This window comes from Halichoerus grypus, chromosome 3 (genome assembly GCF_964656455.1).
Source record: "Halichoerus grypus chromosome 3, mHalGry1.hap1.1, whole genome shotgun sequence".
Taxonomy (NCBI): domain Eukaryota; kingdom Metazoa; phylum Chordata; class Mammalia; order Carnivora; family Phocidae; genus Halichoerus; species Halichoerus grypus.
The window spans coordinates 188,114,453-188,141,913 of record NC_135714.1 but is presented as its reverse complement, the minus strand read 5'-3'; the positions used below and the strand labels follow the sequence as shown (position 1 = coordinate 188,141,913).

Genomic DNA, 27,461 nt, shown 5'->3' with positions numbered 1-27,461 from the left:
TCAAATAACAGAGAAGCAATTACAAATTCTGGATGCAGTTAGAAGGTCCTGAGAGGCAGAGTGGCAGGACCTAGTCTGAGCTGTGTCTCTGACTCATTTTTGACTTCAGGCAAGGTATTTAACATCTCTGTACTTTTGACATAATTGTAATAATGCTAATAGATGTCATAGGTATGATATTAAGCATAACTCAGGAAACAACCATGAGCTCTTAGGAGAAGTCAGGTTGACTAGATAGAAGACCACCTCTGCAACGTAGAAAATAAACTTAGAATTATATCTCCTTTCCACTCCTAGCACATTTTGAATGAATTGGATGGGAATTTGATGTAAATAATAGGATTTGCACCTCTAATATACAAGATAGAAAATAAAATGGGCAATGTTAAAAAATTTCCATTTCAGAAGTAAAATCTTCAGAAATGCTTTTCTTTATTTCTATCTTTTGGGAATCAAATTTATTTAGCTTTTTAAGGCTTTCACTGAGTGTAAGTGCTTAAGATAAATAACAAAGATATTATTATATTCCATTTTCAGAAAAATGATAAAAAATTTGGAAGAAAATGCCTAAAAGGAGTCTCTAAGTCTGTGTTTATGGGTAAATTTTTAAGTAACTAGTCTTACATTAATGGTGTAGTCCATTCGTGAATGCTAACTTACTAAACATGCTTCTTTCAATAGCTCTTTCTTCTTATTTCTTTTATCTTGTATTCTTTCATGATAGCTTGCTTAAAACACCACTTTTTAAAATTTTTACATTAACATGTATTTTTGTTTTGTAATTGTTTTTAAAAGTTATATAACCATCTGTACAACTTTTCAGTTTAAAACTTAATATTTTTGCCTTTAAGTTTCTCTATCAACTAACTTAAAAAATTTTTTAGTGGGGAAGAAATTGGACTTAAGAGACTTAGAATAATTTATATCAAATAATATGGTACACCAAAGAGTAGCCATTTGAAAACTATTTTAGTTTTACAAAAATTGAAAGTTTTGAAACAGCCTAAAGCAAAAACATTATAAAAGAAATACAACTGTATAATAAGAATTAAATAATCTGATACCACTTTATCATAAACCAGATTTGCAAAATAATAATGGTTTACTATGATGAATGATAGAGACCAGACTTTCAAAGCATTTGAAAAGCCCAATACCTAAACATTTCTTCAACATTATAGAAGATGTTTAGAATTACAATTACAATGGGTGGGCGGTTGCCTGTGGGGTTTAAGCCGGGATTTCAGCTCAGGTCATGATCTCAGAGTCCTGGGATGGAGGCCTGTGCCAGGCTCTGGGCTCAGCATGGAGTCTGCTTAAGATTCTCTCTTTCCCTCTCCCTCTTCCTCTACTCCTCTCCCACCGCCCCACCCCACCCACCCCACCCACCCGCCTCGCGTGTGTGTGCACTCTCTCCCCCTCTCTCTCTCAAATACATAAATAAATCTTAAAAAAAAAAAAGAATTACAATTGGTCACTGAGGAATTTTAGATGACTTGAGATCTTCTCAGGAATTATTCTAAAGATTATCAAATTAATATAATGACTTTAAAATATATATTTGTAATGACATTTTGAAATGCCTTATTATTGAAGGAGCTGCCAGACTAGAGGCTCCCTCCTTTCTCTGGGAAAGATCAGATTTGATTATTTTAATGGCGATGAGATGGAAATTTCAGGACACCAGGAGACAGAGCCTGCCAAAATATTTTATTGGCCCTTTATTTTCTACCAAGCCTCATGTAAAGCACTATGTATACGTGTTATATAATCTCCCAGCATCTCCCAGAGCTCTTTCAACATACGCTGTCTCTTAGACAAGAGCCAGAATCAGACATAGATATAAGACCATAATTTGTTTTTAAAGCTCTTTAAGCTTTTAAGCTAGTTTATTCATTTCTGAAATAAAGTACTTGACCCCACAAATACAGAAGGGAAATTGATGAACCAAAGAAAATATACTAATTTCAACAGACAGCATAAAAGCAAAGTCTAGAAGGCACAAAAATTTCATGACTTTGATTCTTGACTCCCAAATTTTTCATCTGATAGCTGGAAGTGGATTAAAACAATGAAGATCTGGTTACTATCACATAAGAAAAATGAGACGTTATTTTCACTACTGGAACAAAAAAGGAAAAATCCCAATCAATAATCTGGCAAAATATATTGTTTTTTTCTCAGTCAGAAGAACAATTTGAATCAGAGTCACAAATAAATGGTATTATATCATACTGTTATACTCATCTCCCAGATTAATGTGAATATACTTAGTGAAAGTTTATTTTATTCCTTTAGCTAAATAATTTTCCCTCTCTGAGCCTTGTTTCCTGAAGTGTTGATGATGTTTGGATGATCTCACTTCCTTTTATTATAGTTTCACCATGTGTACTAGTCTCACGGGATAATGCTTCCTACTTCCAAAATCTCTTTATGTGTTTTTAAAAAATATTTTTATTTTCCATCTTCATTTTCTTTTGCTTGCTTATAATAAAACAAATATTCTTGCTTCTTATTTCCTGTAACATTAAAAAACTTCACATGTTTATGACTCTGCCATTAATTACATGTTAAGAAATTTCCATCATGTGGAGGGGTAATTTTTACTTTGTATGACTTGACTTTATGACAAATTTAAAAGTTAAATGACAAATAACCATAAAGGTACAAATGAGGTTTTTAAAAAATAGCAGCAGAGCTGTTGTAGTTCTGCTTGGGAAATATATTTATTACCAACTGAAAAGTATGAGTCAAACTTATAATTTATTATGAGATAGGTATGATAATAGTTGTAGCCCATTAAGATAGCCTAATTTTAAATATGTTAGGTTTTAAGTTTTTCATTATTTATTTGCTCTTGGGATTTTATAAATTCAAATATCTCTTTAAAACCAATATAAGCTAGCACACACCACATGTCATATTTGCAAATCAATACAAACTTTACAAAGACCATAGTTTATTAAATATTCTCAGTCATTGCTGAAGGAGGGGAGATGATGGAGGGAATCTGATAGGGACATCTAATAAATTCAGCAGACAAAAAGAATTTGGTGTTGGGCACCTGGGTGGCTCAGTTGGTCAAGCGTCTGCCTTCAGCTCCGGTCATGATCCCAGGGTCCCCGGGATCGCATCCCGCGTCAGGCTCCCTGCTCACCCGGGAGTCTGCTTTTCCCTCTCCCGCTACCCTTCCCCTTGCTTGTGCTCTCTCTGTTGCTCTCTCTCTCAAATAAATAAAATCTTAAAAAAAAAAAAAAGAATTTTGTCTCTAATAAACAATTGTAAAATTATAACAGATGCTGGGAAGTTCTGAAATTCTAACTTCGATTCATAAATTTTCTTCTCATCAATTCACCAACTATTTTGTTGAGTACCTGAACCAAGTTGAATTGTGCCCCATAAAGTGATACGTTCAGTGCTAACTCCCATTACCTGTGAATGTAACCTTATTGGGAAATAGGGTCTTTGTAGATGGAATCAAGTTAAGATAAGGTCATATTGAATTAGGATGAGCCCCAATCCAATGGGCTGGTGTCCTTGTCTGAAGAGGGAAATTAGGCACAGGGACACTCAGAGGGAAGACAGCCATGTGAACGTGCAAGCTGAGAGTGGAGTGTTGCAGCGCACGCCAGTGATGGCTGGCAGCCAGCAGATGCTAGAAAAGGCAAGGAAGCATTCTTCCCTAGAGGCTTTCAGAGGGAGCATAGCTATAGTGACTCCTTAATTTCACACTCCTATCCCCCAGAAATGTGACAGAATCAACTTCTGTTGCTTTAAGCCGCCCGCGGTGTGGTAATTTATAACAGCTGTATGAAACTGATACAGTACCTAAGTATCTACCAAGCACGGAGATATAGCAGAAATAAAAAGGATCAAGTCCTTCATTTCATGGCACTTATGTAACATAAACATATATAGGGGCGCCTGGGTGGCTCGGTCGTTAAGTGTCTGCCTTTGGCTCAGGTCATGATCCCAGGGTCCTGGGATCGAGCCCCGCATCGGGCTCCCTGCTCCGCGGGAAGCCTGCTTCTCCCTCTCCCACTCCCCCTGCTTGTGTTCCCTCTCTCACTGTGTCTCTCTCTCTCAAATAAATAAATGAAATCTTAAAATATATATATATAAAATATTTCATTATATTTGAATATATTTTTCAATTTCCTTAATGACTAGCTGTTCCTTTCTTAATATATTGGGTTGAACTGTAAGAAATGGCATACGTTTGAATGGTTTTGACCTAACAAAATGGCAATTTCATACACTTCAAATTAATACACATAATACATCTCTAGGCATTTGATTACTCTAGGTACTTTGTATGAGGGGAAACGTACAACATTTGTCCTTTTGTGTCTGGCTTGTTTCACTTGGCATAAGGTCTTCAAGGTTAATATTTCATTGTGTGTATATATCTCATTCTGATGATCCATTCATCTGTGGATGGACATTTGGATTGTTGTTCACACACTTTTTGTCTGTTGTGAATAATGCCACTATAAACATTGGTGTACAAATAACTGTTCCTATCCCTATTTTCAATTATATCTGTTTTTTACAGTATGGAGTTTTATTTTTCTTTTTAAAATGAGAATTTTAAAAAAATATTTACTTAAATAAGTAATCTCTACACCCAACGTGGGGCTTGAACTCATGACCCTGAAGTCAAGAGTCACATACTCTTCTGAATGAGCCAACCGGGCAACCCTCAAATTAGAATTTTTCAATCATAATTTTTTTTAATAAACAATAGAAATTTATTTCTGACAGTTGTGGGGGTGGGAAGTCAAGATAAGTGTACCAGTATTGTTGGGTTCTGGTGAGAACCTTCTTCCAGGTCGCACACAGCCATTTTTCCACTTATCTTTATTAATTTTTTAATTTATTTTTATTATGATGTACTATATGTTGGCTAACTGAACATAATTAAATCATAATTTTATCACAATTTTATATAGTACTGAAAAATATGTTAACTGAGAGAATTAGCAATAGTGTTAAAGTCTAGGGACAGTTGCCTCTTCTATTTTGCAAAAAGGTAACTCAGAAGATGGGCAATGTAGCAGAAAACACTGCCCTTGAAGTATTTATGATTCAAGTACGGAAATACTACATATATTTTATAAACAACTAAGACAAGCTCAAGTCTTGCATAGAGAGCTTTTCCTTTTTGATGACCTTGAGAGAGCACCACTCACCATCTCAGCTTTTCTTAGGAAAGATCAGCCTTGTTTCTAATGAATTATTAGAGAGAATCTTAAGCAGATTCAACACCCAGTGCCGTGCCACATGGGGCTCAATATCACCACCCTGAGACCATGACCTGACCCGAAATCCAGAGTCGAACACTTAACCAACTGAGCTATCCAGGCACCCCAATATAAGCTAGTATTTTAAATGTAATTCAATATATTTAATATAAGCTATATATAAAAGCATCTAGTGTACATTGCACCTGGCATTAAACAGGCACCCCATGTTTGAATTTTAAATGGTTACTAAGATCACAGAGTAAAATATCCATTTTCCTAAACTAAGTTGCTATAAATGGTATCACATGAATGTATAAAAGGATGACTCACTGAAAAAACTGGATCTCCAAGGGCTTAGGAGAGCTTTTCTGCAATGAGTTATTGAATGTGTTCTTGTATTTTGTCTGACTTCTTTGCCCATTTAGCTGTGTGATTTACACAGCACTCCACTTCTTTCTGTACATTTTGGTTACTTTGTTTACAATGTTAGATGAAAGGATTAAGTTGTAACAGATAAATTATACATCTTCATGATATTGTTTCTCTCTGTCTCTCTCTTTTTTTAATTTGAGAGAGAGAGAATATGAACAGGGGGCAGGGAGTGGAGAGGGGAGAGAGAGACAGAATCTTTTTTTTTTTAGTGTTTTATTTATTTATTCATGAGAGTCAGAGGGGGGGGGCAGAGGCAGGCTCCCCGCCTAGCAGGGAGCCCAATGCGGGACTCAATCCCAGGACCCTGGAATCATGACCTGAGCCGAAGGCAGACGCTTAACCATCTGAGTCATCCAAGTGTCCCGAGAGAGACAGAATCTTAAGCAGACTCCACACTCGGTGCAGAGCTGGACGCAGGCTTGATCTCATGACCCTGAGATCATGACCTGAGCCGAAATCAAGGTTGGATGCGTAACCAACTGAGCCACCCAGGCACCCCTTTAAGTGTTTCTCTTTAGACTGTTAGGTAAATGCAGATGCAGAAAGAAACTTAATATATACCTCCCTTCAGAGAGAACTCCTTTGAAAGAAACGCGCAAAATTTAAGTTTATACCTCTCCTGTGTACACGAATGAGGCTTGCCAACTGGTGGGCTTCTTTGGAGAAGGATCAGGCAAGGACAAGGCGCTTCTGTTGGAGAATCGCCCAATGTAAGCTGATCTTTTCTGTGAGCCTATTCATTCCTCCAGAGAGGAATCCCATGCTCTCTGGCCTGGAAAGTGGTGGGAGGAGTAGAGAGAGGGCTGCCTGGCTGCCAGGATAGAAGTATCCTGGTGGGGTGTGTGTGTGTGTGTGTGTGTGTGTGTGTGTGTGTGTGTGTGGAGGTGAGGGGGTGGGTGTTTTCAACCTGTAGAACAAAGTACTCTCCCCTGACCTCCCTTGTGCCTGTGGTCATGCTACCCAGAGCCTCTCTGGTTCAACCTTAGTGGAAAGTAAGCCTTGTTGTCTGATGGGGTGAGAGAAACAGTATTCATGACATGAACTGACAAGGTCAAAGAGAAAGGGAGGGGAGAAAACACCTGGCATGCAATGTTTGGGTGAGGTTTCGGTGAGAATCTGAGTGTCAGCCCATCGCCTCCAACCCTGCCTTCGAAGCCAGCTGATGCCTTCAGCCCTGCACCCGGCTGGGGCATTGCGGTGCAACTTAGTCTGCTTCTTGTGATGGTCCCCTTTGCTGCTGCTGGTTCCCCAGTTTTAGCAGCCCTGCCAGCTCCCCAACGTGCTTCTTACATCCTACAAACATGTTGACATTGCATGCCAGGTGTTTTCTCCGCGCCCTTTCTCTTTGACCTTGTCAATTCATGTCTTCTCCATTTTTCTTTACTCCTTTTCTAGTGGGGTTTTATGAGAAAGAGAAAATAAATGCATGTGTTCAATCCAACCAAAAGCCTCGACCCCCTTCCTAACGCTTACTTTCAAAAATACACTTAGCCCATTGTTTCCCCCTTGACCAGGATAAACATAGAGAAGGAAGGAGGAAGTATTGCCACTGCAAACAGACTAGTTTTATGGCAAGGAAAGGACATTTTCCCCTCTGAGAAAGAATTTTCCTTCCCAGGGGAAAATTTTCAGCAGAGACAACTAACCTTTCATCGGCATCGCTGTAACAAATTAGATGCTGGGCATACAACAATTAGCAAGGTGGGGCCTTTGCCTTCAAAAATCTTATTCTAAGCAGTTAGAGAAAGACATGCAAAAAACTGACCACTTGATAATTCCATTGCTTGGCACAGTGCCTGGAACAGAGCAGGCATGCAAACAATGTTTATTGAGTGGATAACTGCTATTTTGGTCTGCAAATATAGTATGGGGGGGGTCACAGTGGAGGAAGTAATTAATTTTGTCTTGAGGGGTGGTCTGGGAAAGTTCAATTTTTATATGTAATTACATATGGTTTCATGTCTACTTAATTTATATTGTCCTTAATTTCCATTTTCATAGTTATTTTCATTTCTTGCTTGAGACGCTGCGTCGCCGAGGCTGCCATGTTGATTCTTCCACAGCATGTAGCACAGTGCTGAGCAGAGAGCTGATAATCAGTAAGGGCTTGTAATGTGGCCATTCCCTCAGTTTGCCTCTGCTTCAATGTAGCTGTCTCCTCTCCTGCCAGATTCACCTGATGTTCCTTTGGAGAAGTGCATGACTCAGGAACAAATGAGTCACAGCCATGTTGATGAGTGAGGCCGATGTTTACAGGAGAAGGCCAAGCGGGAGGGCCCCCATTCGTCCATGCAGCCTGTTTCCCTGTGTGTTTCAGTCATATGTGGATCACGAGGCAGGCCGTGTGGAGTTCAGGTTAAGGGCATGGGCCGTCAAGGTGGAAAGCCCTCAGCTCAATTGCTGGGTCTTCCATAAACCGGCTGTGTGATCTTAGGGAAATGACTTAACCTCTCTGATCTATTCATTTGTAGGATGAGGATAATAGTACTTGCCTTAGTTATTTGAGAATTAAAGTAGATGCTTATAAAATACACAGCACAGTTCTAGACTTGTAGTAAAAAAATAAAAGTCAGTCAAGTAAAATTATATAGTTATATGTAGCAGACTCTTTATTACTCTCTGTAATGCATACATTTCACATACTCTAAAAACTCACATTCTATTTTACAGTGCTTCCCAAGGTGGCCATGCACGGTATTTGTCACTGAATTTAAGTGTCTTTCCCATTCTATAACTGTTTTTGTTAGCCTCAGAAGGACTGAGAACTAACTACTTTGTTATAATAGACTTAAAAATTTTTGTATATTAAGTCCTTAAATCATTGCTTCCCAAACTTTGCTGAACATTGGAATCAACAATGTTTTAAAAATTCCATGTACCTGACTGCCACCTTTAGACATTCAATTGAATTCCTGGGCGTGGAGATTTTTTTAAAGCTCCCCAAGTGATTCTAATGGGCAGTAAAGTTAGGAACCACCTTTTTAATTATATAAAAATTGAGAAAGAGGGGTGCCTGGGTGGCCCAGTCATTAAGCGTCTGCCTTAGGCTCAGGTCATGATCCCAGGGTCCTGGGATCGAGCCCCGCATCGGGCTCCCTGCTCAGTGGGGAGACTGCTTCTCCCTCTCCCACTCCCCCTGCTTGTGTTCCCTCTCTCGCTGTGTCTCTCTCTGTCAAATAAATAAATAAAAATCTAAAAAAAAAAAAATTGAGAAAGAGATACCTGAAAAGACCTAGTGGTCACAGGTTCTATAAGAATAAAAATAGGCTAACAAATAATTCAGTTGATTCCAGTTCTTTTCTGGAAACCATAGGTATAAAATTTGTTTGAAGATTATGCAAATATCTCTGCTCTTCTAGGCTCCTTAGCGTCTAAAATTTATGAAAAATCATCTCTGGCAGCACACAGAAGTTATTTGAGGATGAACAAAATTTTTCATCAAGACTCATTACTTCAAGAGTGATTTCATTTTATTTCATTTTATTTTATTTTATTTTGAGAGAAAGAGAGCATGTGCACAAGCAGGGTAGGAGGGCAGGGGGGAGCGTTGAGGGGAGGGGAGGGAAAGAGAGAGAATCTCAAGCAGGCTCCACACTCAGCGCAGAACCCAAACATGGGGCTTGATCTCATGACCCTGAGATCATGACCTGAGCTGAAATCAAGAGTCAGACTCTTAACCGACTGAGCCACACAGGCGCCCCTCAAGAGTGATTTTAAAAATAATCTCAAGAAGTGGTAAAGTGAATTTTCCTCTACAACTTTAAACAGAGCTTAAAGATTTATATCACCTTGGTAGCTTGCCTATCCATTAAGACATCAAGAAAAACAATGCATATCACATCCTATACTTGTCATTTTTTTCTTTCTTCTTTTAAAAATAAAAGCAGTCTTCCATATACAAAATGAGTTATTGTTCCTTAGGCACTTATCCTATGACAGGGTATCTAAAAGCATTAGGTCAAAATTGCCACAGTCCTGTCAAGTAGAAATTATGATTTCCATTTACAAATCAGGAGCATTTTAGTAGGTTGCCTGAGGGCACACAACTAGGAAGTGGCTCAGCCAAAACATGGAGCCTGGTCTTTGTTTTTACAGAGCCTTTGCTTTGTCTGCACAAGCAGCACATTACAATTAGGACACTCAAAGAGAGGCAGAGTCCCTTTATTTCTGCAATTGAACAGGTTCAATCCTACTTAAGGTAACAGAGAGCATCATTCTGTGTGAGGGAAGCATGGGAAAATCCAGGGGAATTTCCTTGAAGACTCTCAGACTAGAGATGGAGCTGCATCCGACATCCTGGATCACGTTGAACCTGAACCCAACCCATCTCGTGAAAAAATCACAGTAAAGAAGTTTATGAAATTTCTTTTGTTCTTGTAGTTGTTTCAGTGGGGAAAATGGTGAAGATGTTCAGTTTCATCCTTGTCACCACCATTCTGGTAATGGGCAGGGAAAGCTGGGTAAGCTCATTTATTTATGTATTTATAATACCTGCTTTGACCTGAATTTTCTTTTATTTTGCAGAAAACCTTTAGTAATTTGTCACTGAAAAAAAAATAACTAAGGGGAAAATATGAAAAAGGTTTGTGGACGCACCTGCCACATAATAGGCACTTACAAGAGACGTAATTTTTCTTTCTCAAAGTAAAAACTAGTCTTCACAATAAATAAGTAAAATCTTTTCGAATTTACTGGGGCCCATTTGGGTAGTTAAATAATGTTAGAAACTTAAAACTATCCATGGTAATTAAAATTGACCTAGGGTCTTTCCCAATATTGAGTTTTCCAATACTGAACACTGTTAGTGTAAACTGAACAAATTATTTGAAAGTAATTACAATGAACTCATGCCTTCCTCCATTCATAAATAAATAAAAGGGAGAAAATACTCATTTATTCAAAGTTCTGGGAGAGTGAAAACTCCTAAATTTTAAATAAGCTCACTAAAACTGTGCATGTGGTCTCATAATGATTGAAGATACTTGCCCTGTACCTTCAGCTATTTTTAAATCGCACACTGCAATTTATATTTAACTATATTTAACACTATCGCAACCAATTTCCACCTATTAGAAAGGAGCACAGGATTCCAGACACCATGAAATGTTCTTGCTGTTCATTTTTTAGACTGATGGGAATCAGAGAGCTAAGCAAATAATTCAGAGTAGAAAAATCAAGGAGTGTTGAGGAGAGAGCACCAAGAGCAAATAAGAAATGGTCCTCGAGCAATAGCCAGGGGAGATTCAGTGACTCGGACTTGGAAATAGGAGAAGACCTGGACCACCACTTCCCCATTCTCTTGCTATGGGACTTCCAGTTTGGGGGCTGAATTTCTATGTTCACAGTACAGGTCTTCATAGGAAGGGAGTGTACCTCTTTGTCCCAAATAGGGTGTCTAGCTGTGCTCTTCTGACCACCTAGCAGAGGGCCTGGAATGTAGCAGGTCCTCCTATTTATGGAATGAATATAAGGCAGTACATAAAGATAGGAACCGAAAGGCAATTGTAAATTGAGAAATCTGTCTGATGGCTGTTTTAGGAAATGATGTGTATAAAGGTAGTAGTGTAAAGCAATCACTCATGAAAATTTAGAATTTCTCAGAAGTGAACATTTACACTTATCATGGGAGATCATGACGTAATTTGCAAATAGAGATGTCAAGCTAAAAGTGGAAAAATGGCAAAAATTAGTCTTCTGTCCTTTTTCCCTTTTTTCCCCACTCTACCTCCAGTAACTCTTCCCACATCAAGTACTCAAAGCCTTTATTGAAGCTTCTAGTCTCAATACCTCTTCCAGAAGCCCCATCCCTGCAGCTCATCTTCCCAATTAATTCCCTACCATGTTTCCTTTCTCTTTGGAAAGTTATCAGACGCCAGCTTAGAAAGGAGCTGATAAATTCTCTTGCATCCAATATTCTTGGGTTTTTTGCTCTTTTAGAGAAGATAAATGACCTAACTGGAAAACTCAGCCTCCTCCCATCCCTTTCTGAAGTAATTGAGGGAAAAACAAAACAATAAGCAAAAAGTTAAAGTGACTTCACTAGAATTTGCACAGGTAAGTGGGTGAGATATTCAGGGATATGAGAGTCTAAACTAGCATCCCTTATAAAGGTGAACACATGTCATCAGATTTTAAGTATTCCATTAAATTTTTAAGACAGTAATGCCAGAAGGTCATTCCAAAGCCTTGTTTATTTTAGGGATTGACACACTAACAATGCAATGATGCCATTAAAACTTTACTGTCAGGAAAGCATTTGATGGCATCACGAAGAGACTGAGAGTAGGGATCTCTAACTGGATTTGAATCCTGACTCCTCCTACTTGCTGGAAAAATCCCTGAGCAAGTTGCCTCACTAGGGTTGAGACAATTCCTCCCTCCTGGAATCATTATGAAGATCGAATGAGACAAATTTAAGGCTCTTAGCTTAGTCATTCAGATTATTTTATATTAATATATAATTTTTTACTTTTTATTTTTTATTTTTTTTAAAGATTTTATTTATTTATTTATTTGAGAGAGAGAGAGAAACAGCATGAGAGGGGATAGGGTCAGAGGGAGAAGCAGGCTCCCCGCCGAGCCGGGAGCCCGATGCGGGACTCGATCCCAGGACTCCGGGATCACGACCTGAGCCGAAGGCAGTCGCCCAACCAACTGAGCCACCCAGGCGCCCTTAATATATAATTTTTTAGTTCAAGCACTTTACCGTAGCCATAATTACTTATTCTTCAAACAACAAATAGTACCAGAGTTTTCAAACCACTTTCTGGTTAGAATAATATTCGGAAATGGGAGTTGGGGACAATTTTTTTTTTTTAAAGATTTTATTTATTTGACAGAGAGAGACACAGCGAGAGAGGGAACACAAGCAGGGGGAGTGGGAGAGGGAGAAGCAGGCTTCCCGCCGAGCAGGGAGCCCGATGCGGGGCAGGGACAAAATTGAATCATTAATTTGTCCAACTTGTTAGGAGCTTTTATTTCCCAGTGAGAATGAGATGCACATCACTTTGCAGGCTCTTGAGAACTGTCTCCAGGAGCAGGCCCGGCTCAGAGCCCAGGTGCACTTGCTTGAGACGCGGGTCAAGCAGCAACAGGTCAAGATCACACAGCTTTTGCATGAGAAGGAAATCCAGTTCCTTGATAAAGGAGAGGAGAATAATGTCATTGACCTTGGAGGCAAGAGGCAATATGCAGGTCAGAACCTATTTTTCTTATGGGCTTCAGGAACTTATAATATACACCCATGTGTAATGGGGTTGCTCATTATTTGGTACTTCGGATTTTGCTAAAGAGCTTTTCCTATTCCAATAACAATCAACATGAAGCATTATACCAAATTTAAATGTCTTCTACCCCATTTTATCCTTTTCTCTCACTAATCTCTGCAGAGGATATTTAATACTAATGCTAAATATCTCAGAATTTCTATAGTTTAATGAGAGATCAAAGACAATAGATTGTTTACATACTGGTGTGCAAACAACAGATGATACTTGTGAAATTTTACAGTTGAGTTTTGTTTTTATTTGTGTATCATTTCTTGTTACATTTATACAGTTTTCCCTTCTGAAACCGTTATATGCTTTAGGGTAGTAAATAAGGTAATAGAATAAAAGGACAGGGAAAGAAAAAGGATCACAATTATTTAGGGAAATACAAGAGTTGTGTTTACATGTATATTTTATGGTTTGGTAATTTTCCTTTTGATTGGGTCAGTGTTCCCACCCGGAAACTAAATGATCTTAGACTGTCAACACATTGCGCTTATCACTGCACATAGCATTATTCCTTATAGAAAACTATTCACTCGCTTTCCTCCAGGCATCTTTTAAAGTAAACAAACCAGAGTTGTCAGAAATGAGGATGCCATCTAGAGCACTGTGTTCCTATGTCTGTTCTAGCTTCTCCCATGATGTATTATAATTTCTTTGTCTATGCATCTGTCCTGATCAATTAACCAGGCACTTTGTAAAGTCTGGGATGACGTTTCATCATTCTTTCTTCCCTCTTGCCTATTCAAGTACCTGAATATAATAGAGCCTTACATTTATGAATGAAAGCAAGGGAGTACATAGAGATAGGAAGCGCTAGATAAGCAAATAAAAGTTGGAAAATAGATCTGACTGTAACTGAAAAACTGTAAAGGCTGGAGAGATTCCAGGCTGATAGAATAAAGACATCTTTATTTTGTGTTTCTAAATATACTCCTCAGTGTAGGATATAAGGATTGTGAGAATTTTAGAAACTAGGCTGCAACAAAATGCTTCCTTCTTTCTTTACCGAGAACCTAATCTCTTTCTGGTCAGACTTTTGTCTAGGGGCTCCTGACATGCTGTTGTCCCACCACGTGATCCCTTACCCTTGATTCTTGGAGTCCAACTGCCCCTCCCCTGTTTAGGGATCAGAAGGAGGCCTGTGGTGGAGGGGTTGGAGGTAGCGTGAGGATGGCCCGTGGCTCTGTGGCGTGGAACAAAGAGGAACCAAAGACAGCTCTGGCAAAAGTAGGCTTGGGAAACAAAGGCCTGTCTGAGGCGATCTTGGGGGCAAAGAACCAGGAACGAGAACCTAAGGAGAGAACCACAGTGATGATTAGGCACGACAGTGAAAGAAGGCTCAGGAAAGCAATCAAACAAAAAGCAACATCAGTAGAAATTCCTTGAAGACTGATTCTGAGCCAGGGCTTCCCACTAGAATCACCTGGTGACCTTGTAAAATGCCGAAGCCAATAAAAGAGCCATGAAGGGTCTGAGGTTTTACTCTCTTTGCAGTCTAACAAGTTAGCCTGCCACCGTTTCATGGATGCCGGCAGAAGAAAAGAGACTCCCGGGTCAGGAGTCTTCATGTTTGTACCGATATCCCTTGCTTGCAAATACTTAAGGAGCAAAATGGCGTAATCCAGGTGGAGAATGTGCAGGCAGTGGGCTGTGTCACAGCTGAGGAACGCTGAGCTTAGGAAACATCAATCTTTTATTTATTATGGGTTACAAGCAAATTGGCCCAGTTTTTTCTCCTTTGCAAGAGACATTATTGTTATGAAAGTGGACAGAAAGTAACCTGTCATCCATCTCTATCTTCTAAGGTTGTTTACTATACAAACATCCCTGAAAAAATTAGTCCAGAACATGAACTCTGCTTACAAAATGTGCAGGAAGGCAATGACCCCTGGGAAACTGTATACATATAGTGCCTAGGTTCCACTCCAATTAAATGAGAATTTAGGCTGCAATTAAATGAGAACCCCTACAGGACTGAAAAGGGTTTGTGCTTTTGCTGATGGATGTGGATGAGATTGTTCAAGACCAGAATCAGGTCAGGCTTCTCCCCAAATTTCTTCTCACAGGCTGAGGTCACCTAGTAGAAGGCTTTGCTTCTTTTCAGGTAGGAGGTAGGGTATTGTGGCAATTCAATATCCTTTTCATTCGATGACGTTTGGGGCCTAATTATAATGTGGTCAGTTATCCACTTAGCAGGCTTTAGCTACCTATCCTGAGACTGGAAAATTTAAGATACAGATGTCAGAGTAGGATCTCAGTAAATTAATTAGGCCAATCATTGTTGATAACAGGGTTGATTCAGAGAAGGGGGTAACCAGAATGGCCAAATGACCATTTGATGACTTCGTCTTATGGGCTGAGTTGTACCCTCCCCATTCATATGTTGAAGCTCTAACCTCTAAAGTCTATGAATACGACTAAGAGATTAAGTTAAAATAAGGCCATTAGGATGGGCCCCACCAATCTGAGTATCCTTATAAGAAGAGAGGCCAGGGAGACTGGTGCCAGAGGAAAGACCATATGAGGACACAGCAAGAAGGCAGCTCTCTGTAAGCCAAGGACAGAGGGTTCAGAAGAAGCCAACCCTGCTGGCACCTTCTATGATTCCAAAAGGAATCATAGCTAATTCCAAAGGAAACACAGCTAATCTCAAGGTCAAGGAACTTGTGGATATAAGAGAAGTATCATTATTCCAAATTCCAAAGTAAGTTCAAAACCCAAGGTATGTATTCAGATACGATCTGAGCAGGTTGTGAACACAGATTCAAGTGTCCAGTCATGTCAGGAGGCAGGTGATTGGATGTTTGTTACAAGCACTGTGCAACCAGTCATGGGAAGAATGAGGTTGAGGAGCTAAAACTCCAATCCCTATGTCAGGAGTGCTGGGTGGGGACCTTGGGAAACAAGAAGTCACCAAGGAATAAGGCAGAAATCAGTTACTAGGAAATGGAAATACCAAGGTCAGAGGAGGACTGACTGTATAAGCAGGAGTTGGATGGAAGAGTCACATGGACAGTGTCTAGACGAACCATTATAGTGTGTGTATGTGTGTGTCTTATAACATTATAGCACATACAATAGGATAGATGATAGATATTTTCTTGTTTTGGATATAACATTAAAAAAAACCCCAGAAGTTAATAGATTTGTGTCATATTCTTCATATACAATAGAAGCATTGAAGCCTGGTTTCAAATTCCCACTACCCATCTTGCTAGCTGTAGCCTTTGGGCAAGTGACTTAACCTTTATGACCCTCATATTCCTCGTCTGTAAAATGAGAATGATAAGAATGTTTCTTTGTTGTAAAGATTAAGAGTTAACACATGTAACATGAGTACAATAGCATTTAGTACAAAAGAAGCACTCAATGAATGTCAGCCATCTATCCACATTATTATATACTCTCCCCCTTGTTTGCACAGGAGCAAGCCTCTTCACCCTACTCCTCAAGAATCCTGCCCTCTCCAAGGGACCAACATCCTTTCTTCTTTTAAGTTTCCTTCTTAATGTTGCCTGGTGGGGAGAATGACTATAGCAGGGTGAGCTCTTGCATTTCCCAGCATGGCCCTGAGTGGCCGCTGAGCTCATGCTGGCCTTTCTTTCAGCTTAGAATGACTTTGGTTCTCAGCTTTGAGCTCAGCCACCATTCTGGGACAAGAGGGAAGTCCATTTGGCAGGCTGTCATGTCACTTTGTGAAGCTTAAACATTCAGCCTTCCAACATGGCTTGCTTTCTGCATGATCAGAGAAAGTATTCACCTCATCCAGTTTAGTGCAGTATTTGTCAGAGGGCAGGAAATCTTGGCCTCACTCTAGTATTATGTAAGTATCCAAAAATCCCTTTTTGTTTTTTAAACTCCCATGAGCACAGAGCTTTCTAACCTTGCCCTTGCCTGCCTATTCTCCAGAGACTTGAGTGGGTCGAAACATTTTGAAAACATTATAAATACCTAGTTAATGTTTTACACCCTACATTGCTTGAACTTCCTGCTATCATAGTATAAGTTACATTTCCCCAAGGCAGGCTTCTTATTTCTAACTTATTTTTTATGAGCAATTTTGCTACTGGTGCTTTTTGATGTTTTTTTTTTTTTTTTTACTTGTTGGGTGTTTTTTGTTTTTGTTTTTTGCTTTTTTTTTTTTTTTTAAGTTGAAAGCTTTCCTCTGGATTTAAGTTGTGTTTGGTTTTTTCCTCTGGGAAGAAGGAAAAAAATTTTAAAAACACAAACTTGCAGTTGGCATAAAATAGAAACAAATAGAAAATGTTGGCTGCAAATGCTATATTCACAAAGTTTTCCAGAGGAAAAAGTTATAGCTAATCATTTCCATATTTGCCTGGAAAATAGTCTGAATCTTTGGAGTTTTTACTATTCAGCTCTTTGGTAGGAGATTATATGTAAGCAAAGCACTCCTTCCTTAACAAGGTTAAAATCTGCTTACTTTAATGAAAAGTGTTGTACAACTTACCTGACCACAAAATGTAAGCTTTTGAACAACACTGAACTAATTTTAGGTAATGCTTTTTTTCTTATTTAATTGCCAAAAAGGATTTTTTTTTTTAAGAATCCATCATGCATAAAGAATGGGCTTTTCAGGGGTGCCTGGGTGGCTCAGTTGTTAAGCGTCTGCCTTCAGCTCAAGTCATGATCCCAGGGTCCTGGGATCGAGCCCCGCATCGGGCTCCCTGCTCCACGGGAAGCCTGCTTCTCCCTTTCCCACTCCCCCTGCTTGTGTTTCTGCTCTCGCTATCTCTCTCTGTCAAATAAATAAATAAAAGAATAGGCTTCCAAATCTCAGAAATAAATATACAAATAAAGCCTAAATCATTACAAAGATGAACAACTCACCAAAGCAGTAGTACATGATTGGTCTCAACTTGGTGAGAGCTTTTGAAAGTGACAAAGATTCTTTATTTTCTTTTCTCTTCTATTTCATATTGCCTATTCTACCAATTTAATGCACAGTGTACTTTGCTTGTAACAAAACAGAGTTGTAGAAAATTTGGCATCAAAACAATGAAAATGAAGAAAGAACTTTAAAATATCTAACCAGGAACAGAATTTTTTTTTTTTAAAAAAAAAGGAAGGAAATTAACAAAATGATAAGGGTAAAACATGAAAGTTAGCTATAATGTTAAGTTATAGTATTTTTACTCAAAAGTCTGTAACTAGGTATTCTTCAGATCATCTCTTTCTAGTGGCCACTACTTCAACCAACCTTTAAACAGCTTCCTAGGCATCGAAACAAGAGTGAAGTCCATACTTGCCGTATTCTCTAAGTGTGTACATATCAGCCTAGATGAGACCCAGTGGCTATTAATTTATCCTACCCTCAAGTAATTTAAGAAATAGATATTACTTTTTGGTGACAAATTGGTACCTATGTTTGCTCCAATAGTTAAAGAAATATCATGGCGAAGAACATAGGGATAAAAGGAATAGCAGAAGCTTGCAGTTTTTAGCAAAAACATCTAAGAATGCATGGACTGTTAGAAATTTCAGTAGGCTAGTAAAAAAGTCTGTTGAGACTGGGAGGTTATAAGACTCTAACAAGAAGATTACTATTTTGAATTAATCTCCAGATGTTCAGAATGATTTATAATGCTCTAAGTCAAGATAACCCATATTAAATTATTTGTTCGAGGTTATATTTCTACTTTCATTTTAGCTTCCTAGGAGAGATAAGTTCTACTATTCTGTCAGATTAGGTTATAAATTCCAATTAAATATACTGTAATTAACTGAACATATGTAATTTTTTAATTGTTTTCCACAAAAATGAGAAATGAGAAACCAAATACCTCTTTTATTTTCATGATCATGTCAAGGAGTCAGATGATAATTAAATACTAGGAAAGGAAATAAGACTTTCCTAATATCTACTGGAAGATGTCCAAGATGCAATTTTAAAAAGCTGATTATCTGCACCATGTGTCTATCTGTCTCCATTAGTATTGAGTAATCTTATCCAGAGGCTCTCATGTGGGGCGGGGGGTAGAGGGGGGAGACATAGACATATAACAAATGTTACATTACCTTGTTTTGCAAACAGACTGTTCAGAGATTTTTAATGATGGGCATAAGCGCAGTGGATTTTACAAAATCAAACCTCTCCAGAGCCCAACAATATTCTCCATTTACTGTGACATGTCTGATGGAGGAGGATGGACTGTAATTCAGAGACGATCTGATGGCAGTGAGAACTTTAACAGGTGTGCTAATTATGACATAAGGACTTATTTGGAGTAGCATGTGTGAGATACATAACAAGTTAAGCCTTTTTTTATTATATCCTGAGGTCTGTAATTAGAATTTCACTCTCTAAGTAAGACTACTGAAAGTGCATTTACTAATGAAGAAAATGACAAAAGAATTGAGAAAAGGGTAGTTGGGAGGGGTGGGCACCTTGGTTACTACAAAGGTCCTTTTGGGTTTTGCTAAAATCAGCTTTCACTTTGTATTTTTTAGAGGCTGGAATGACTATGAAAATGGCTTTGGAAATTTTGTTCAGGAAAATGGTGAATATTGGCTGGGTAATAAAAATCTCCACTTACTGACCACACAAGGTAAGGTTTCCTGTTATCAAATTCACCTGAAGTACAATTAAAAAAAAAAAAAACACTAAAATGTTTTTCACTAAATCATAGGCAGTGGAACCAATTCAGTAACTGCTGTGTTTTGCAGACGGCAAGGATCCCTTTGGGGCAATAATCCCCTTTATACAATGTGGCCACTTAAAACTAGGACCAGAGGCAAAGAAACTAGATCTTCACTGAGGGTGGGAGATTTTTCATATATTTATTTTCTATTTCCGGAAAGGAAATGGAATGTCATCATCCTTCTTTTTTTTAATGCCTCAAGTTCCTCGAAATATCTATACTGGGTCAGCCATCCGTTGCCACAATAATAGTATGTAACAAACCACTTCAAGATTTACTAGTTTAAAGTCAGAACCATTTATTGTGGCTCACAAATGTACAAGCTGGGGGGGTGGGGGCAGTTTTGCTCACCAGGGCTGCTGATCTCGGCTGGGCTTGCTCATGGCTCTGTGACCAACTTCCTGGTCTGCGGGAGGCTGGCTGCTGTAGGTTGGCCTCAGATGGAACGATTGGGCTCTGCTCTATACCGTCTCTCGTCTTCCAGGTAGCCAGCCTGGACTTGTTCTTGTAGCTCAGGCAGAGTTCCAAAAAAGATAGGGCAGGTACGAAAGTCGCTTGAGACCTAGCCTTAGAACTGGCACATGGTCATTTTCACTGCCTTGTCCTGGTAAAAACAAGTCACTGGACCAGCACATTTTAAGGGGAGAGAAATGGACTTAATGGAAGGAGTTACAAAGTCGTATTGCAAAGGTTGAGACAAACAATCGGGGCATTGGGGTTGTTTTTGCAATCAAATACCATAATAAATGTCCCTGTCTCCATCCCCCTCAGCTTTTATTTTGAGAAATTTCAAAGATACAGCAAAACTAAAAGAAGAGTCAACCTACCCCTAGACTCCAGACTAACATTTTACTGTTTTTATTATTTTAACCACGTATCTATCCATCCACTGAGCCATTTTATTGACACATTTCAGATTGAAGACATCTATACAATTTCCCCTGTGTGTTATGTACTCGCTGGGTATCTTCTACTAGGGTTCAATAATTGTCTAAAATATCATTAGTTTGATGAATTTTCCAAGCTTCTCTTTCCCATGTTCATTTACTCCAGCTCATTGCCTTCCTTGCCTCAAATGTACATCTGAGAATGTAGACAATCCCACTCAGATCTGATTCAGAATGTTTTATAAAAGGCGATTGTATTGCTCAAGAAGGCATGCTATATCCCACTGGCAATGCACTAAACATAAAAGCAAGGCTTTGCTTCTTTCATCCAAGTTAAGGAAAGTGATTAGTGTTTCTATATTCATAATTCATAAGTTGGATTATAACTATTGGGATCTTTGAGACACCAGAATAATAGCTAGAGAAGATAGATAATCCTTTAAGCCTGATACTTTCTTTGCTCGTCCTTCTTGTGATCAATGCTCTCTAAATTTACGTAAGATTTCCCTTCCTTCAATGTACTTATTTTCCTACTTTGGAGTGTTTTATGATAGATATATAATACTTACCATACCTGCTTTTTTTTGCACATTAATATTTATCTGGTTTCTTATTCAAACTATGAAAACTCTAGGAAGTAACCCTTGGCTCCTTCTAAATACACAAAGTTCAAAATTATTTGTCAGATTATTATTAAATGCTTATTTACCCAGATGCATGTTGCCAACACATCTCCTTCCCCTTCATGTTTTAATTGGTGTTCAGGCTCCTACTCTCATGACAGCTAAAAGTTCCAGGCTTCACAATCACATATCACGTCATCCACAGGAAAACCCATGCCTTTGCAATTCTTTAATTGTGAGAGCTTAAGGCTAGTGAATTTCCTCTGAAAATAGCCTTGTCCCCATTATGTAAGTTTTGACTGGAAATTTTGCAATAACATTAATTTAGAAATGGTCTGTAATTTCATTTTTATTTACTTATTGACCATAAAGATGTTAAGATGGTTACCTGAAACATTGAGTCTGACTTTGTATCTCTTCGACAATGCAAAGTATTTTATAGGAGAGTTAACTCAGCCTACCTTACCGTCCTCATCCACTTGACAATCTCGGCTCAAATAAACTTTATGGCCTTTTGATAAGATTAGAGGGGTCTCTCCCAGAATCCCACAGTAAAGAGCTCCCTGGGAGGAAGAGTCTGTGGGGCTAGAGCGCCAAAGCCAAAAGAAGCCCACACTCCTCCCCACTAGTAAGGACCAATCCAGCATTCCCTGTCCGAAACAGTCCTGAGCTTGCTTCCAGGACCTGCTCATGCCTCTTTTCATCTATCCCCTTTGAGAAGATTATGCCACTGGTGTGCACAGCCCTAGGCCTGAGGGGAGGCAAAGCAACAGCTTTTAGTGTGGGTATAAAGAGAGCCTGCATGTGCAGCCTGCAATGTCCACAAATGCGGACAAGGCCCCTTTCTGCGCATGATGGAGATAAGAGATAGGGATAGGAAAAGAGGAGGCAGACCATACACGAGACCTGTGTGATGGGGTCCAGAGCGTCTCTCTCCCTGGGCCTCCATGTTCTGGCTTGGAACCCCAAGGAGACTAAGATACTAAATTCAAACCCGGTCTTACAGGTCATTGTGAAGTTTTATTTATCAAAGTAGGAGGATAGAACATACATTATCTAACAGTTTGATGTATAACTTTCTGGTTCCTGATAATAGTTCTGTTTTTCAAAAAAGAATAGTCTTTGTGATTTACAAGTGATGGGACAATGGAGAAAAGAAGATCACTTGAAGATACCAACTAGTTCAATTATTGTTTACTTTTAAGATCAACATTCTTACTGAAAGTAAGAAAAAGAAGATAAATGTTTAAACTTCTTAAAACTTCTATTTATTCTTTCATTGTTAGATTTTTTTTTTTCCCCGAGAGAGAGAGATTGAGACAGAGCATGTGGGTGAGCAGGGGGAGGGACAAAGGGAGAGGGAGAGAGAAAATCCTAGGCAGGCTCCATACCCAGTGTGGATCCCAATGCAGGACTTGATCTCACGAGCCCGAGATCATGACCTGAGCTGAAATCAAGAGTCAGACGCTTAACCCACTGAGCCACCAAGGCACCCCTCATTGTTAGATTTCTTAGTCTATTAACTAAATAATGACTTATTTTCTGTTGTTCTTTGTCAAGTAAATTGCACTAGCTTTTACCTGTGATACATCTGTAGAAAATTTCCACCTTCAATATTGTGTCTCTGGCTATTTTCAAGTAAAACACACAATAAAATGTTCATGTTGTAAATACAATGGAGTCACTGCTTATTCTTTGAAAACTGACTCATGGCAGAAGGAAATGGTTTAAGTAAAATAGAACCATGAGTTGTTTTTAAACTTCAATAAATCAATGTCATCCCACACATCAGGAATATCCTATAATTTCTTGCTTGTTTTTTTTTTTTTTCAGGAGACTACACTTTAAAAATCGACCTTGCAGATTTTGAAAAAAATCGCCGTTACGCACAATATAAACTTTTCAGAGTTGGAGATGAAAAGGTACTCAAATTTTCAAATAAGTAACATCATGAATTAATGTGTAAAATACAAACCCTAAAGTCAGTGGAAACAAAGATAGACAGTAAGACCTGCTCTTTTGTTTATTAAACATATTATTAACATTACCATTAATTACTAACACTAAATTAACACATTAGAGTGACAACTGATAGTGGAAGTTGCCTCTTTTCCTTTAGAATTCCTATGAGCTGAATATCGGGGAATATTCTGGAACAGCTGGAGACTCCCTTGCAGGGAATCTTCATCCTGAGGTGCAATGGTGGGGTAGTCACCAAAGAATGAAATTCAGCACATGGGACAGAGATAATGACAACTATGAAGGAAACTGTGCAGAAGAAGATCAGTCTGGCTGGTGGTTTAACAGGTTTGCGTTTTATAAACATAGTTGTGATGGCGTTGATGATATCTCACTAGTGGGCATTAATTATAACATGTGAGGTAATGTTGTCTTCTTTGTAGTATTGGTATGATTAAGTAATCATCCTTATTAGAATTCTTCAGGGATGAAGTATTTTTGAAGATTTGTTCATTGTGTGCATTAATAAAGCTTGAAAGGTGTTATAGAAATAAATCAAATTACTACTTATGCAAAGATTGCTTGCAAACTGAATGATGGGTGAGTTATCATAAACAGTTGGCCACAAATTGACATGAAGATATAGGGAGGATTTATATAGGAGAAATATTTTCAGCGTTCTAATAACCAGTTTGGTCTTCACCTTCTCCTATTATATGAAATGGCCATGTTCTTTTTGTAATTTTTTCTATGTAAAACTACTTTTTGATCACTGTGACTTCCCTTAAATCATTGAATCCAAGCTCCTCCCAATACAGAAATTTCCTCTACAATATTCCTGACACCTAATTCCACCCTCTGGCTGAATACTTCCATGTTACTTTATCAGCTAGCTCATTCCATTTTTTCAATTGTACTCAGTTTTTCCTTTTATTATCTTGAAATCTGCCTTCTTATATCTTGCCAGATTTTTTTCTCAGTAGTTAATAGAGCAACTGTAATTCCCTTTCAACAAAACCCTGCAGGCAATGGGTGAGAAGATATTTATTGTATTCCTCAATATTTTCTCTTCTCTGGGCCAGATAGTCTTGACTCATTTAACTGTTCTCCACCCAAGATGGTTTCCAGATAGCTCCCTTTGTTGTAATTACAAAGTTTAGGCAAGAATGGAAACTTCACACAGTCTTCCTTAAAAATAACCTGATGGGTCTGCTGTGTCTGCAAAGCAGATGTGCTCCAACTGCTAGGTAGTGCACAGGTTTTGAATGGCTTTTCTCTTTAGAAAACAAGGACCACCTCAAAATGTCTGGACATTTAGATTTTCCATTATGGAATCTTTAGTAAGTGAGCGTATCTGGAGCGTCAGATTTTCCATATTATTGAAGATTATCCATTAAGTTCCACAATCCAAATTTTAACCTTATTTTTGTGATGTAAGTACTTTCAAGGCATTTTGCAATCCTCTATCTTATTAAGTGGAGGTAGACAAGGCATATGTTAATTTTCCCTAAAAGCATGAGAGTCCTCCCTAGGAACATCAGCTATTGTGATGTGCTGATTTTAGAGTTGTGGATTTTATGGAGAGACAGCTAGTTGTAGGTAGTGTGGTGTGTCAAGTTGACACTAAGTAGTTGTAAAAACAGGCCATCTTTGTCACTTTCTCTTCCTCCTCCTTTTTCCTCCCCTGTCCTTCTAAGTTAGCATTATGTAAAAATTATCAGCATTATGTAAAACTTATCCATAATTCCCTAAGTTGCAGGATCCCTTAATGTTTGATTTTGAACAGAAGGCCATATATAGAAATAACATCGCTTCTCGGCCTTTTGGCTAAGATCAAGTGTAGAAATAACAATCATTATCAGTTAACATTACCATGAACCTACCCCGTTGACTGGTTGCTGTTGTGTCTAAAGGACAACCAGCAACATATTAACATGGGCAAATAAATGATTTACTTGACTTTAGATATAGGGGTTCAGAGATGACAAAGAAAGGCAATTCAGTAGCTGCGGCTGCCAAAGAACCCTTCATTATCCTTGAAGCCAAAGGAGATGATAAGTGTACAGGTGGAAAATCAGTAACACTGGAGGAAAAGTCAATTGTTCCAGAAGCTTGGTGCTATTTCTACCAGGCCTCCTATTCCTCTTGTTTAAACCTATCATCCTCTTCCTCCTTACCCTCTTTGTTTTCATCCTAAAGTCTAACTTACATGAAATGTTGGCACTTCAATTATCCCTCACCTGCAAGACGTTCTTTCTCCACATAGCAAACCAGTCGCTGAGTGTGGCTGTCTTCTGTCTTCTCTGCTTTGCTCGTGCAAATGCTCACAGCTACTTCTTCACCGACGGAATCCCAGCCATCTCCCTCCCCATCTGGTTACAAGTTCAGGCTGTTTCTGAAACGGAAAGGTGCTGGAAAATCGGTTTCAGAATAGCTAAGATTTTTTATGCTGACCATGCAGTCAGTTTTCTTAATGGGATTCAAATCACAGAACCAATAAAAATTGTATATGTAGTAGATGCCTCTAGGAAAACAGAGATAGGCCAAAATATATATTCCGGAGGCTCAGTGGGGAGTATTTTTTTTTCTAACATTACTTTCCACACAGTTTTAAAACCACAGTAGGTTTTTGATACTTGCCGAGTTAACATACATGGTTTCAGTTACATACAGTTAAATTAGGAGACTGTCCGGATGGTGAGCAAGAGCAAATCACTAAGCTGGTTAAGTGAGCCACGCCAAAACTCAGCATCTATGGATAAATTATATGCTTTTTTGATTCAATAATCTGGGTACTTTCCATAGATTTTTCAGAACTATCCCTTGTGAATGTTCTCCTTATATCCTATTATCTGCCATCTGTTCATTTCAATCAAGAAATATGTAGCGACTCATTCTTAACATACACAGTAAATTATCACATAAGCTTAGTTATCCATATCGGGGCAAAATTTATGGGTTTTAAAGGAGGAAGTGGGACATTTTAAAATTTATGATAAGCCAACCAACTTATCTAGATTGGAATGATATGTGTTAAAAAAATAACTCGGCAAATCGGACAAACGATTATTGGTTAATTGCTGGGAAAACTTTAAATGGTGGTTTAGGTTTTGTTTTCCTACCCTTGAGGTTAAAATAATGGACATGTTGGCGATTTTTAAAAAAGGGGAGGAAGGGAGTTTGCAGTGAAAAGCTAAGTCTTGGCAGCGGATGGATGAACACATACGAGCAAATGATCCAGGGAAGATGGCAAGAGAGCGCCCTGCCCCACCTGGTTTTGTTGACCCTGCTTGCAAAGGCCCACGGTGATGAGGTCATGTTTTTGTTTGCTTGTTTTCCCTTTTTCTGTGTAAAAGCGATTAAGAACAGAAATGCTTTTTTTACAGGACACTACAGGTGACCTGGGCTGTATCCTGAGACTGGGTATAGCACTAAAATCCATCAGTTGAAAAAACCCATCTATTGTAGAAATCTCCTGGCTTTTGGAAATTAATCAATATTCTCTTGTCTGAAAAATGGCAGGATTCATAGTAAAAATGTTTTTTGTTTTTTGTTTTTTGTTTTTATCATCTGCTAGCCAATAAAAGGGTTTCATAGGAAGGCGATTTTTCTAGTCTGACTGTTTTGTGTTTATTTTTCTTCCCACTAGGTGTCACTCCGCAAACCTGAATGGCTTATACTACAGGGGTCCCTACACGGCTAAAACGGACAATGGGATTGTCTGGCATACCTGGCATGGATGGTGGTACTCGCTGCAATCTGTGGTTATGAAAATTAGGCCAAATGATTTTATGCCAAATATTGTTTAATTTTTCCCTGGTGGGCTTTCTTTCTGTAATTCATCTAGGTTTAACGTGATTTGAAAAATAGCTCTTCTGCACATAGACGTGCTTATAGACGGTAATTGTTATGTGTACTACTTTTCATTCCTACTTACCTTGATTACGTAATGAACTGTCAGTGCAGCAAATATGTGTATTCTTCAAATAAATATAGATTATTGAATTCCTATGTGCAGAACATTATGAGAAGCGCTTATGTTGAACAAAACATAAAAAGCACAGAATATATAACATGTCTTGGGTAAATACATGTTAAATTAAGTATACATGCAGTTGAAAACACACATGGAAAAATAACGGTAAATAACGGATTGCCAAATCAACCGCATAGACAACAAATATGAGTTAGAATTTGAATTTAGATCTCTGACTACAGAGCTGGAACTCATAAACACAATTTAGGGTCTTAATCACTATAAAACATTACCCTGTATTTTTAGGATGTTTGTGTAGGTTCACACTTCTTTCAGAAGCCTCATTTTAATCCGTACACCAGTCCTCTGAGGTATTGTTACCGCCCCCCAATAACAGAGCTGAAC

At 38.5% G+C, this 27,461-nt stretch overlaps 1 protein-coding gene and 1 long non-coding RNA gene across 2 annotated transcripts in view; one reads left to right on the top strand and one right to left on the bottom strand.

Annotated features, from left to right (window-relative positions):
• Positions 1-14: 14 nt before the first annotated feature.
• On the top strand, positions 15-27,085 carry FGL1 (fibrinogen like 1). The gene is made up of 8 exons (XM_036117507.2): positions 15-114; positions 10,059-10,138; positions 12,692-12,872; positions 19,005-19,164; positions 19,421-19,518; positions 22,955-23,043; positions 23,241-23,428; positions 26,730-27,085. The coding sequence occupies exons 2-8, from the start codon at positions 10,076-10,078 to the stop codon at positions 26,887-26,889; spliced, it is 939 nt and encodes a 312-aa protein (XP_035973400.2). The 5' UTR covers positions 15-114; positions 10,059-10,075; the 3' UTR covers positions 26,890-27,085.
• The window catches only part of LOC118551629 (uncharacterized), a 52,433-nt gene continuing 48,408 nt past the window's right edge, over positions 23,437-27,461 (bottom strand). Inside the window, exon 5 of the long non-coding RNA XR_013446659.1 lies at positions 23,437-25,475. This is a non-coding gene — a long non-coding RNA (uncharacterized LOC118551629). The remainder of the gene's footprint in view (positions 25,476-27,461) is intronic.

Bases quoted from the DNA above. Each gene is read 5' to 3' on its own strand.
- FGL1 (XM_036117507.2), top strand. From the start codon at position 10,076: ATGGTGAAGATGTTCAGTTTCATCCTTGTCACCACCATTCTGGTAATG. The intron at 12,873-19,004 runs GTCAGAACCTAT...TTTTGCAAACAG, and splicing joins AGGCAAGAGGCAATATGCAG to ACTGTTCAGAGATTTTTAAT. The intron at 23,429-26,729 runs GTTTGCGTTTTA...TCTTCCCACTAG, and splicing joins TCTGGCTGGTGGTTTAACAG to GTGTCACTCCGCAAACCTGA.